The 14,714-nt window shown below is 46.1% G+C and overlaps 1 protein-coding gene across 2 annotated transcripts in view; it reads right to left on the bottom strand.

The window, feature by feature from the left end:
* The window catches only part of MARCHF4 (membrane associated ring-CH-type finger 4), a 163,203-nt gene extending 149,385 nt beyond the window's left edge, over positions 1–13,818 (bottom strand). For both annotated transcript variants that reach the window (XM_045031827.1, XM_045031828.1), the window contains exon 1: positions 13,289–13,818. In XM_045031827.1, the coding sequence (XP_044887762.1) occupies positions 13,289–13,741 (453 nt within the window). In that variant the 5' untranslated portion in view covers positions 13,742–13,818. The remainder of the gene's footprint in view (positions 1–13,288) is intronic.
* Positions 13,819–14,714: the final 896 nt, after the last annotated feature.

Genomic DNA, 14,714 nt, shown 5'->3' with positions numbered 1-14,714 from the left:
GTGAAATTGACAAAAAGATCAGATGGTATCCTTTAATTTATGGTAATACCCAACCCAAAGTGGAGATTTTAGGCAAATGATATATTTTTTTTAAAGTTCTACAAAACTAGAATGTCTTTTTTGCTTTGTTGTTCTTAAGCATGGCCCATTACCTCAGAACATATATTGCAAAATATTTCCCTAAGCTAAGGAGAACCTTGATTTTACAGACACCAATCTTACGAACAGCCAGTGGTACAAACCATTTTTCCCTGATGGGATAAAAAAAAAAAAACAAACAAAACAAAAGTGATGTCAATGAAGAACAAGTCAATTTCCCTTCATATTCTGATTCCTTCAGTGCATTGGAATCTGCGTTGCAGGGGTTTGAAGGACAAGAAGAAAGCAATGCAGTGAACTGTAACTTATGCACCATACCTACTGTCATTTTGAGATTGTCATTTTTATGAACTTTTTGATTTTATGAACTCCTCACTCCCTGATTAGTTCATAAAATAGGAGTCCTGCTGTACATTGTCTTGAAGGGTAGATCCAGGACAACAAAAGAATCAAGGTTTGCAATCCACGGGAGGCATTAAATGCAGCCCTAGAGTTCTACCCTGTGCTCTCTAGGCATCCTTCTCTTTAATACTGGGATGCGTGCCACAGAGACTGTATGACTTATTAAGCACAGAGATATTTGTGTGAGACACTGACAAACAGACAGACAAAACTGGGATAGTTGGGGCTGTGCGGGAGGCAGTGATAAGAAACAAGAGTGGACAAGAAGGGGAAAGCAGAGCTGGGAGGATGAGGACACGACGTTTGAACTTGATGTGAAAGATGGGGGAGACAGTGGACAGATTCAGCATTGAGGTGGGGTGATGCCATCAGAACGATGGGCAAGGAAGATGATCTTAATAGCTGTGTTTTGAATGGACCAGAGCTGGGTGATGTAAGTGTTAGGGAGGCTGGAGAGAAGGAGGTCTCAGTAATCAAGGAAGGAGATGAGGAGGATCTGGACAAGCATTCTGATTGTCTGGACAGGAAGAAAAAAATAGAGTAGGGCCCAGCCTGGATGGGTGGGCAAGAAAGAGGGAGGAGATGAAGGTGAAACTCATGTTAATGGCCTGAGTGACTGAGGGGATGGAAGAGCTGTCAACAGTGATAGAGAAAGGGAGAGGAAAGAGAGTAGGCGAGTTCAGTTCTGGCCCTGTTCAGTTTAAGCAGATGGCAAGACATCCAAGGAGGTGACCAGACGCCAGGCAGTGGTGTGGGACTGCCTGGAGGGACGCAGGCCAAGAGCAGAAAGGCAGATCTGTGAATCATTGGCCTAAAGAAACCGTGTGACTGGATGGGATCAGTGTCAAGGGAGAAGAGGAAGGTGCCAAGGAAGGAACCGGGTTGTGGGACCCCAGTGGAGAGCGGAAAAGGGAATGAGAGCCACCGAGATGATGAAGGAGCAATCAGAGACGAGGAGAGGAAGGAGCCACAAAATCCAGGGGTGGGGAGATGAGGGACAGGCCATTCCAAGAGGGGTGTATCCTAGTCAGCGTCAAAAGCCACCAAGACCTCAAAGAGGATGGGAATTGGGTAGCGGTCCAGGGAATTGTCAGGAAACAGTCATGCAGCATCCGCTTCTAAGGATAAAATCTTGAAATACCAAGCACCTTAACCTCCCCATGAAGCCATTATGGGTGTGCAGCATCCTTCTGGAGGTAGTTTATATCCAGCAGGACTGGGCCCTAGCCCTTGCCCCTGCACCAGGATAAAAATGCAAGCTTTATGCATGCATTTCAAAGACTTTGAGTAGTATGCACTGTGCACACCTCGAGGGATATAATACCATGTACTTTAACTGTTATGACTCACACTACTGTTGTCAGAGCAAAGTGCATTACTTCTAGACCAGGGCGATCCTTGAGTGGAGCAGTGCAAGCCTCAGCAGAGGCAAAGAGCTATGAAGCTGTGCCTCTCCATGAGAATAGGCAGACGCTTGACAGAAGGATGAAATGCAATTACATTTCAGTTGTACTAAGTGAACACTGCAAGGAGAAGGTGCCATCTTTGTAAAAATAACAAACGAGGAAGGTATGGATGCAAACAACTTGAGCAACATGTTTTGTGCTGTCACTAACTGACATCAGCCACAAGTGCAACCTGTGGAACTTGTTGCCCGGGGCATGGTGATGGCCAGAACTGTAACTGGGTTCACAAAAGAATGAGAGAAGTTCATAGAGGACAGGTTCATCAATGGCTGTTAGCCAAGATGGTCATGGACACAACCCCATGCTCTGCGTGTCCCTAAACCTCTGCCTGCTAGAAGCTGGGACAACAGGGGATGGATCACTGGATAATTGCCCTGGTCTGTTCATTCCCTCTGAAACCTCTGGTACTGGCCACTGTTGGAAGACATGATACTGGGCTAGATGGACCATTGGTCTGATCCAGTGCAGGCATTCTCATGTTAATCACTGCCTGAAATTTCTGTCCAAGTGCAGTGACACAAACACAGTCAAGTTCCAAGATGAAGCCTTCTGTGTGTGGGAAAGTGAAGGAGAACAAAGATTGCCAATTTACTTATGAAGGTAGCTATGGGCATCACAAGCAAAGGGACAGGCTCCAAGGTCTCACCGGCCTTAGAAGGTGGAAGCCCTGTCACCCGGAGCATTTAAAAGTCAACTTGACAAATTTACTGTTATTTATAGGAGACCACAGCTGAGCCCAGCATGGTAATCAACATGCACGATCAGGTCCCTGCTACAAGGCACTTACTATCTAGAACAGGGATGGGCAAACTATGGCCCGCGAGCTGCATCCAGCCCATCAGTCGTTCTAATCTTGCCCTCGAGCTCCCGCTGGGGAGTGGGGTATGGGGCTTGTCCTGCTCCACGTGCACTCCACGTGGCTCCTGGAAGCAGCAACATGTCCCCCCTCTGGCTCCCATGCGTAGGGGCAGTCAGAGGGCTCTATGCGCTGCCCCTGCCCCAAGCACCAGCCCCGCAGCTATTGCCTGGGAACCGCAGCCAATGGGAGCTGCAGGGGCGGCACCTGCGGACAGGGCAGCGCGCAGAGCTGCCTGGCTGCACCTCCGCATAGGAGCTGGAAAGGGGAAATGCTGCTGTTTCTGGGAGCTGCTCGAGGAGGTAAGTGCAGCCCAGAGCCTGCACCCCTGAGCGCCCCCCCACACCCCTCCCAATGCCCTGCCTTAGCTCTGAGCCCCTTCCTGCACTCTGAACTTCTTGGTCCCAGCCCAGAGCACCCTCCTACACCCCAAACGCCTCATCCCCAGCCACATCCCAGAGTCTGCACCCCCAGCCAGATCCCTGACCCCCCGTCATGCCCCATCTCCCTGCCCCAGCCCAGAGCCCACTCCTGAACCCCAAACCCTCATCCCCAGCCGCACCTCAGAGCCCACACCCCCAAACAAAGCCCTCACCCCCTCCCATGCCCATGTCCCCTGACTCAGCTCAGAGTCCCTGAACTCCTCATTTCTGGCCCCACCCCAGAGCCCGCACCCTCGGCCGGAGCCCTCCTCCCCTCCTCCCTACCCCAATCCCAATTTCATGAGCATTCCTGGCCCTCCATATAATTTCCCTAACGTGATGTGTACCCAAAGTTTGCCCACCCCTGATCTAGAGCAGGGCTGGGCAACATTAAGGGTATAGAGGGCCACAAAATCCACTAAAACCCTTTGGTGGACCACAGAGAAAAACAACATTTAAGACTGAGCTGGGTTGTTGAGGGGGGCAGTCTTCCCCATCAACCCAGATACCAGCTCTGCCCCACGCTACCCAGCTCCACTTATTGCCCCCCGTATTGGCTGACTGTTTCAGAGCTGAGAGCCAATCAGGTTCTGCCTCCCCCCGCCACCCCCCAGCAGAGCCAATGGAAAGGAAGTAACAAGAGCTGGGTGGTGTGGGACAGAGCCAGAGCCTGTGTCCATGGGGAGCCCGGTGCATGGCACAGCCTGTGTCCATAGGGGAAAAGAGCAGAGGCAGAGACTGGGAGCAGCAAGACCCCATGCGCCAGGTCGCAACACCACTCAACTTTGGCCTGGCCACCCCTTGGTCATGTCAACAGGGGAAGGTCTCCACTGTTATGCCACCCATTGGCTGTGGGAGCTAGGAGCCAATGGGACAGCAGTAGCCAGAGCCAGGTGGTGTGGGGCAGATCCCCGCCCCTGCATGTGTGATGGAGAGGTTGTTGAGCCAATGGGTGGCATTGCAACGTGGCACAACGGCTCCTGCTTCTAGTCCCAGGCTCCACGCCATACCCCCTTCGCTCTGAGCACTGTGCTTGGAGCTCAGATTTAGCTGGGCCTGGGTGCTAGGCCCACTGGTGGCTACGCACCTGCTCAGCCCCAACAAAGAATATTTTCACCACCGCCTCTGGGCAGGCCAGATACAGTCCCAGGGCCACCAGTTGCCCATCCCTGAGATTGTTCCAGCTGCCACTGAAGTCAAGAGAAACAGGGTCTAACCCTAAACTAAGGTCAAATTCTGAACTCTCTTTGGTTGATATTTGGCTCTTATTCAGGCAGAGTTCTCACTGAAGCCAAAGGGAGTTCTGCCCGAGCAAGGAATTTGGGATTTCATCCTGGGACAGGTACAGTTATTCTAGGCAATTCATGATAATGATCAGGTGTAAGGGCAGAAGCAGACACCTGCAGAGCAGACCCTGAAGGGCAGGGATATGAACTGGATGACCCAAGAAATCTTTTCCATCTCTGACTTCTGGGAGTCTAAATCCACAAACCCAAACCCAGATGGATGGATGCCAACAACCCTAAGCTTCATTTTAACAGAAATGGCTCTTTTCCAGGGAATATTACTCTTGCTAGCACCAAGAAAATGAATCATGTAGAAACACGCAGATGAAAAGAATATGGACTGGAGACCCGAGCTGGGAACACTGTGGTTCTATGACTCAACACATTAGCTAACAAAACACAGATGTTAGGGTCGCTTTCAGCACGAAGTGGGAAAACAATGCTTCCTTTGCTCCTTTAGTGTTTCTTTCCCCACCTTTCTCTCACTCAGACACCTCTATTTTCCCCTTGCATATAATACTGATTTCAGAATTGTTCTTCTTTGTTCTCATGCTTTGTCATGTCCCTGCCCTGAGCTTTGTAACGATTTTGTGATGTATTTTCTCTGTTCTATTTCATTTGGCTCTGGAAACTGCAGACCGGATTCAGCTCACAACCTGGTGTAAATCAGAACTCCGCTGAAGCCAATGGAGAATCTGGCCCAGACGTCCTCTGTTTATCCATAGGGCAGGTATATATAGTCTGGACACCAGAGCACAAACATCCTTATATGTTCCTCTATTCCTCAATGTTGCTCAATAGGACTGTCTCTAGAATGGAGCCAACTCTATAACTGGGTCATTTCATGGCTTCTCTGCGGAGGTTGCCAACTAGGAGGCTAATGGTGGTCATGGATTTTGTGATGTGCCCACCTGTGCATCAGGAATTCAGCTAAGAGCCCATTAACTCATTTCATATATGCCACTGAACAGCTATCAGATGGTAGCATCTTTCAATCATTACCAGGGAGGGGCTCAAGCCATGAGGTTTGGCTCTAGAATTAGGAATGTAGGAGTTGCCAGACTGGATCAGACCTGAGATCCACCTAATCCAATATCCTGTCTCTAACAGTGGCCCATACTGGATGCTTCTAAGGAAGGTGTAAGAACCCAGAAGTGAGCAGCTGTGGAATAATCTGCTGCCCACATAGGGCTCCTTCTGATCTCTAATAGAGATTTGCATAAACTGAGAAACACAACGTTTAATATTCCTTCCTAAAATGTTGTTATTCATTATGATAACTCTACTGCCCAATCCCTTTTTGAACCTTGTTAAATTCTTGGTCTCTGTGACATCCTGTGGCCGTGAGTTCCACAGTCTAGTCATCCATTATATGAAAAAATATTTTCCTTTTATCGCTTTTGAATTTCCCACCTTTTAATTGCATTGATTGTCCACTTGTTCTTATGTTAACCATTTGATCTGAATCCAAACTGCCCTGAAATCCAGGGGGGGTTGGATATAGTGTTCCACTTTCAGACCATCTCTAATCAGTACTGACCTAAATTCAAACTACTTGCCTAGACGTGAAAAAGCCCATATCCTGTTCCTCAATCCCACTTAGCCAACCCAATCCCATTTCTATTTACTTTTCAAATCTCTTTCTCACTCTCTCTAAAGCACTTTCCCTGGAAGAAGCACAAAGTACAACTAAGCTGAGAAACAAGATAAACAAGTGGAGATTGCCAGCTAGAAAATATATGTAGCCATGAATCATTTGCAGGAAACCACACAGATTTCCAAGTCTGATATAGGTTTGATTCTCTTTCTAATGATGTTCCTTCCTTTATAATGTGCACCAAAATTGCGACTCTAACCACAGAGGGATTGTTTACCCACTGTTACATGTGCAATCACACAACCCACTGATGTGAATGAGGCTTTTTATTCTATCCACATTTTTTTGCTGGCCTGCTTGGCCAGTTTGGATCCGCACTCATGAAACACCAAGGAACATTTGTCACAGTGAAGCTCATCTTTAGTTTCTATCCCTGGGAGAACTTTGCCAGTGAGCCCAGCAATGCTCTGCAAAACAGAGCACATAAAGCAAAATAGAAGAAAATATGCAAAGACCCTTCCCTCCCACCCGCTACCCCTCATGCTCACATTCTGTGGTTCACAGCTTCAAAATTAATTGATGCAATGGGCCAGAATCTCTACTCAGTTAAACCAATGAAAATCAGAATAACTCCATGAAAGTCGATGGAATAACCAAGATCAGAATCTGGCCTGATAGTTTTTACAATTTAAGCCATACCTTTCAGTAAAAGCAATGACCTGTTCTGACAGCTAGCCTTGATTATAATAAACAGTCCTCTTCCAGCACCAGAATTTGTGACTTTGACATTTTATTCACCTGGTCATCTAACCCACGCTTTTCTTTGTATTAGTGGTTGCTTTCAACTAACCATCAAGGATCAAAACATTTTTACAATAAAGAGCTTTTCTCCTTACTAAATTCCCCCAACATATTTTTAAATAAAACAATCAGCTTATACATAAGAACCACAAATGCACAAGGAGCTTAAGATACAAGTAACTCAGTGCCTGAGGCCTCTTACATGTTAGCCCATCATAAATGTAAAATGAAAATCCCCACAGACTTTGTTTTGCATTAGATGTTGCATAAAACCTACTTGAGAAGCCAGATTAGTAAGCAACTTTGTTGGTGTTGTCATATTTAAATCAAGAAAATCAAAATGGGATTAAAACGTCTTTTGGAGACTCACCATAACTTTGTGTAAATAGGCCTAGAATGCCTAAAAGTCATTTTATGATGATGATTTTGTTCCCGACAAACCATAAATTGTAAAGCAGCCTTACAAAAGTCTATTTGCCCATTCCTCTCTAGGGCAGCTGGCTTCAGAGTTTTGTTCGTTTTGATCATTGTCATCATTTGTCACCTGGCGATTCAATGTTGTACCCAGGCTGGTAAAATGACATGCAATGTTGGTATAAGATCATGTGCATTCATCACTGTTGTTCTAAGGGTCCCAATCTTGAAAGAACCTTGCTGAGTTGTTATACTGGCAAATCAATCAGGTGTTTGCCTGAGTGAAGACTGAACAAAAACTGGATGAGGCCTCAGGATTTGCCCTAGGCCAAGCTGCAAACCAGATAGGGACTGAAATAGTGAGGCAAATAGAAAGGAGCACAAACACTGCCAACTTAAGTGCAAGAGTGTAATAAGAAAAGCCAAAGAGGAGTTTGAAGAACAGCTAGCCAAAAACTCCAAAGGTAATAACAAAATGTTTTTTAAGTACATCAGAAGCAGGAAGCCTGCTAAACAACCAGTGGGGCCCCTTGACGATGAAAATACAAAAGGAGTGCTTAAAGACGATAAAGTCATTGCGGAGAAACTAAATGGATTCTTTGCTTCAGTCTTCACGGCTGAGGATGTTAGGGAGATTCCCAAACCTGAGCTGGCTTTTGTAGGTGACAAATCTGAGGAACTGTCACAGATTGAAGTATCACTAGAGGAGGTTTTGGAATTAATTGATAAATTCAACATTAACAAGTCACCGGGACCAGATGGCATTCACCCAAGAGTTCTGAAAGAACTCAAATGTGAAGTTGCGGAACTATTAACTAAGGTTTGTAACCTGTCCTTTAAATCGGCTTCGGTACCCAATGACTGGAAGTTAGCTAATGTAACGCCAATATTTAAAAAGGGCTCTAGGGGTGATCCCAGCAATTACAGACCGGTAAGTCTAACGTCGGTACCGGGCAAATTAGTTGAAACAATAGTAAAGAATAAAATTGTCAGACACATAGAAAAACATAAACTCTTGAGCAATAGTCAACATGGTTTCTGTAAAGGGAAATCGTGTCTTACTAATCTATTAGAGTTCTTTGAAGGGGTCAACAAACATGTGGACAAGGGGGATCCGGTGGATATAGTGTACTTAGATTTCCAGAAAGCCTTTGACAAGGTCCCTCACCAAAGGCTCTTACGTAAATTAAGCTGTCATGGGATAAAAGGAAAGGTCCTTTCATGGATCGAGAACTGGTTAAAGGACAGGGAACAAAGGGTAGGAATTAATGGTAAATTCTCAGAATGGAGAGGGGTAACTAGTGGTGTTCCCCAAGGGTCAGTCCTAGGACCAATCCTATTCAATTTATTCATAAATGATCTGGAGAAAGGGGTAAACAGTGAGGTGGCAAAGTTTGCAGATGATACTAAACTACTCAAGATAGTTAAGACCAAAGCAGATTGTGAAGAACTTCAAAAAGATCTCACAAAACTAAGTGATTGGGCAACAAAATGGCAAATGAAATTTAATGTGGATAAATGTAAAGTAATGCACATTGGAAAAAATAACCCCAACTATACATACAACATGATGGGGGCTAATTTAGCTACAACGAGTCAGGAAAAAGATCTTGGAGTTATCGTGGATAGTTCTCTGAAGATGTCCACGCAGTGTGCAGAGGCGGTCAAAAAAGCAAACAGGATGTTAGGAATCATTAAAAAGGGGATAGAGAATAAGACTGAGAATATATTATTGCCCTTATATAAATCCATGGTACGCCCACATCTCGAATACTGTGTACAGATGTGGTCTCCTCACCTCAAAAAAGATATTCTAGCTCTAGAAAAGGTTCAGAAAAGAGCAACTAAAATGATCAGGGGTTTAGAGAGGGTCCCATATGAGGAAAGATTAAAGATGCTAGGACTCTTCAGTTTGGAAAAGAGAAGACTAAGGGGGGACATGATAGAGGTATATAAAATCATGAGTGATGTTGAGAAAGTGGATAAGGAAAAGTTATTTACTTATTCCCATAATACAAGAACTAGGGGTCACCAAATGAAATTAATAGGCAGCAGGTTTAAAACAAATAAAAGGAAGTTTTTCTTCACGCAGCGCACAGTCAACTTGTGGAACTCCTTACCTGAGGAGGTTGTGAAGGCTAGGACTATAACAATGTTTAAAAGGGGACTGGATAAATTCATGGTGGTTAAGTCCATAAATGGCTATTAGCCAGGATGGGTAAGAATGGTGTCCCTAGCCTCTGTTCGTCAGAGGATGGAGATGGATGGCAGGAGAGAGATCACTTGATCATTGCCTGTTAGGTTCACTCCCTCAGGGGCACCTGGCATTGGCCACTGTCGGTAGACAGATACTGGGCTAGATGGACCTTTGGTCTGACCCGGTACGGCCTTTCTTATGTTCTTATGTTCTTATGAATTAAAACAGAGGTGACGATTTAGATCTCAGTCATACTGGTACAACTCTGGAGTATCTCCATTGACTTCAAAGAGTTAGTCTGAATTTATACTGGCAAAACTGGGGTTAGAACCTGGCTCTGGGTTAAAGAATTCAGGATCTGGCCCAATACATATGGGCCACATTCTAACAATCTCATTCATAATGAGCTATACCTCACTCCACAAGTAATCCCCCTGAAGAAAATGAGATTACTTGTAGAATAAGGTGTAAGGGTGGGAGAATCCAGCCCTAAGTAGCCTTATTATAACAAAGTCAGAGGATTTGAGACGCAAAAGGAGAGAGTAGTGATGGAACTCTGTTACCTGCAGGTCACATCTGCTCATTTTTTCTCTTTGATAGACTGGCAGATGGTCAGCAAATAGTCTCACATTTAAAATGCAACATAGATTTTAAAGTGTAAAAATAAGCATCCAATTATTTTAAAGGATTCCTGTTCCCCAAGGTAGCCAGTCACCTGTCTTTTTACTCTACTTTGAATCTATTTGCTCACACTCACAAACCAGCCTCACGGACATCACCTTTCCTGTGTTTGGGCAGAATGATCAGTAGTGTAGATAGTACTATAAAGGTGAAATAGCTAAAATATACAGGCAGCTAGCTGCACATATCTTCAACTGTGCTGCTTTTAAAAAAGATGAAAAATATAAAATAAGCCAGACATAAACTGCCTCTGGAAATGATGAGTGATTTGTTCTATTTTTTTTTAACTCCTCTAAAAGCATGTTGTGAAAAGTGCATCTTCAGCTATCAATCAACTACAAAAGCCATTCCAAAGCGCTATGTCCCATTGGTCCTTCGGCTCTGATCTAAGAGACTGATAGGTATGAAGCGGGCTCATTCTGCCGGACTCTGATGTGCAGATGGGTTGCTGGAGGAACATAATTCATCTTCAGGAAAGATAAGTGTCTTTCCCACCCACGCACACTGGGATGGGTCAGGTCCCCTCAACTCCCAACATCCTACTTACGAGAGACACAAATGAGTGTACCGCCAGCGGGTGCAAGATGCTGGCACCTTTACTAGGCTTGGCAGGACATGGATCACAATACTTTCATCCTAAGCACAGCCACATGGCACTAGGTTACCATACCAGAGGCAGAGCTCCCAAAAATAGGAAGCAGAGAATGGGGCAAAATCTGGTTTAATTGAGCTTCGGTTTTGATCTACCGTCATACAGACCCAAAGATCTTTGCCCGACAGCCAGATCATGCAACTTATGCAAATAGAGTTTACATTGCAGTCAATGAGACTATTCTGGTGAGTAAAGGCTACATGCATATTAGGGTTGTAGGATCAAGCCTTAGGTCTGTAATCTTTCCCGCTGCATTTATAATAAATAATAATTGGAGATATACCTATCTCCTAGAACTGGAAGGGACCTTGAAAGGTCATGGAGTCCAGCCCCCTGCCTTCACTAGCAGGACCAAGTACTGATTTTCGCCCCAGATCCCTAAACAGCACCCTCAAGGATTGAGCTTACAACCCTGGGTTTAGCAGGCCAAACTTTAGACTAAGTATGAATTTTGCCCATGTACTAAATGCATCAAACGTACTAGGCTAAAATACTTGATCTACTTTTAATCATTTGTAGTTTGGAGACAATGGTGTGGAAAAAAGATCACATTTTATTTTTGATTACCTTGTGGTTTTTTGTTTTCATGTTGTTGTGCAGCACCCTAGACATGTTGGTGGAGAGAAACTTCTTTGGCCCACTATTGGCCTGTACCAAGGAATGTTTTTAGGTAGCACTTTTAGCATGTATAATCTCGCACCATTGCTTTATTCAAAGTTTAGCAGAGTCCTGACCAACAGTGGTTTTGAAACTGTGGGCTATGGCGCAGGATGATCTGCAGACTATTTGGTAGTGTTCAACAGGGAGCTGTCTGATCACATGGTGTTGATTCCTGCTAGGTATTTACAGCCACTAAATTGTGTTTTAAAAAGCTAACAATGCATTTCAGACTTTCTTACTATCACTTTTCCTCATAAGCAATTGCTGTTGTTGCCACAGGGATTTTATATGCTTGCAAATGCGGGGAGGGGGAGATGTCCACATGCTGACAAATAATCTCTTTATTTAGATGTCCACATGGTCAAAAAAAGTTTGAGAATTCCTGCTATGGAGTATAAAATGGCTCAGATCATCTCTACTAAGGAAGCTCTAGGAAGTCATTGCTCTCTAACCATCTTCCCCTTAAAACTGCTCCTGTGTCATGAATGTCAACTTTGCTGTTTTATTTTTAAATCTTGAAGTGTCTGTTAAACCCTAATAGGATTTAATGCAATGGAGATCTTTTCCTATAATTTTCCTCTGGGTGTTCTTTGAGTCATTATCCATTTTTAGATAGTGGTGGAGTAATTAAACAGATCCAGGCATCTTTCAAGTATTGAAGGGTATTTTTAATTAAGGAGAAGTTAAGGTGAGACTTTGATTATACACAACCCTTCTAGCACAGATAAAGCCATGGCTTTCAAAGTTTTACCAGATATATAAAGTATTCTCTCTGACTCTGTAGGGAAGCCTTCAGGCCATGGCCCCAGACCTGACATTTCTCTTTGTAAAAGCCCTAGGCCAAGCTGCAAAACACAAAATCAACACAAGTACCACTTGCCAAGCCAGAGACAAGCCAAAGAGTTATCGAGTACATGTGGAGAGCGCTGGGGATATTTTGATAAAACTCGAATGCAACATCTGAGCGTCTAGGTTTTAAAATGTTCACAATGTCATTAAACAACGTTGATATGTATGTATCAGTGCCACACCTCAAAAATCGAATAAAGAAACCGTAAACAGTTAGCACTAAGACTATTCCTGTCACCTTCAAAATTGCATCTGGCCCCAAATCTAGGGAATGAGAACCAGAACTAGACTGAATTAAACTGTGCTCCTTTTCCAAACCTTTTTCAAGGTATCTGGGGTTATATCCATGCAGTAAAACAAAGTCTTTTCGAGGTGTGGCTCTGGGCCTGTCTGTGTATTGTGTCTGTGCATATTGGTGTGTGTGGTGTCTCTGTGCTGTGAGTTATGTCTGTCTTTTTGGGTGTCGTCTGAGCGGGCGTTGGTGTGGGCGTGTGTGGCTGTGGCCCTGAGTTCTGCATCCATGCATGTGTGTTGTGTCTGTGCCTGTCTCTGGGTGTGCCTTTGTGTTTCTCCAGGTGAGCATTTGTGCATGGTGTCGTCCCTTGGCGGGCACGGCCAGCGTGTGTTGTGGCTAGTGTGTGTCTCTGCCTTTTCCCTCTCTGCACAAAGCTTCCAAGTAAGCGCGGCTCCAACTCAGACCCTTCCAAAACATCACCCTTCCCCCAAACTCACAACCCAAGAGAAAATCACCACCACCCTTCTCCAAAGAGCAACCCCAGCTTGCCGGGGAGCAGCGAGGAGTGCCGGGGAGCGGGTGGGGGGATTGTTACACACACACACACAGAGGACTCCAGCCCCAGCGCCTGGCTGAGAAGTTTGCTCGCCCCCCGCCCCAGGCTCGCTCACCTGTTCGGGCCCCTGGAAGCAGATCCTGCAGAGCGGGGTCCTCATGCCGCTGTCCAGGCTGCTGCCCAGCGAGTACCTGTCCTCCGCCTTCCCTTTGCAGAAGTCCTCCGAGGACGCGCTGCTCATGGCGGAGGCGGGGGGCTCGCCGGCCGGGCTGCTCCACTCCTCCTCGGGCGGGCTGGCCGGGCCGCCCCCCCCTGCGGCCGGCGCCCTCCAGCCGCCCCCTCGCCCCCCATGCAGCGCGGGCAGGGTGTTGTTGTTGGCTCCGCTGTCCATGGGGAGGGGAGGAGGGGGCGCGGGGGGTCTCCGGAGCAGGAAGACTTTCAGGTCATTGAACAACATGCGGCAGCGGCATTTGAGGAGGCTCTGATGGCGCAACATCTGTCTCGGGCTCCGCACTCCGCAGCAGCAGCAGCAGCACCATACACCGACCCCACCGGCGGGTATTAACATGTGCCTTCCCTTTCCAGGCAGGGACGGGCGGGAAAGAGGAGCCAGGGGGCTGCTGGCTAGATTCTCCCCCCACCCCCAAGTATTGGGCAGTTTTCTTTCTTTAAAAAAAAATGGATCTGGAGGAAGATCTGGTTAAAATTCCCCGCAACCCGCTGATCATTAATAAGGATAAAAAAATTATCTCTGCCCTTCCCCCACTCCCCTCCCCCTTTTTTTTTAACTGGACAAATTCCACAAGTTTGTTTAGAAACAAGCCGGTGTTAGAAATCAACCCTCCGCTGGGGGGGTTCAGAGAAACACGGGGGCTCCTGGAAAGTCTTGACTCCTGCGCCTGTGAAAAAGGGGGTCGCGTCTCTCCGGTGGGTGTGGAGAAAGGAGGGAAACAGGGTTCTTTCCCCAGGATTTGGCATGGCAAGCGGTTCCCTTTCCTTCCAGTTGTTAGCAGCCCAGTTATTTGAAACGGTACAAACGGATGTGGCATCAGACGGGAGAAACAGCGGACTAAGGAAATGCAAAACTGGGTTTTGTTCTTCTCATGATCAGAACTGCCTTCGTTGACAAAAGGGGCCTTCACGTTATTCTTTGCTTGGGGAAGGGGGTGAAAACACCCTACATTTGAAACACGATCCTCGCAGGCTCGTTCAAACGTTGCTGTTGTGTTCAGAGTGTTTCATGCTCAATATTAAAAGTCCCGAAAGACACGATTAGCATCCGATGAGCCTATCCCCCAAAGCAGTTTGTTTGGTTTGATTTTACCTCCTCCACTCCAGCAGCTGTCTGGACCACACACAAAAATCTGGCAATTGGCGAGGAAGCGGGGGGAGGGCGCTTAGTACCTGCCCAGCTGTTATTCCCCTGGACTAAAAACCCGTAGACATCGGACCTAGTCTTTGCTTGTAATTGACCAGGCAAACGTGGCTCTTACATGGGCACGTTTCCTTTCCCCTTTCCCCAAGCAGGGACGTCATCAAAC

The sequence above is a fragment of the Mauremys mutica genome, chromosome 10, assembly GCF_020497125.1.
Source record: "Mauremys mutica isolate MM-2020 ecotype Southern chromosome 10, ASM2049712v1, whole genome shotgun sequence".
In the NCBI taxonomy this organism is placed as follows: Eukaryota; Metazoa; Chordata; order Testudines; family Geoemydidae; genus Mauremys; species Mauremys mutica.
Note: the sequence above shows the minus strand (reverse complement) of the source record. Positions and strands in the feature narration are given on the sequence as shown.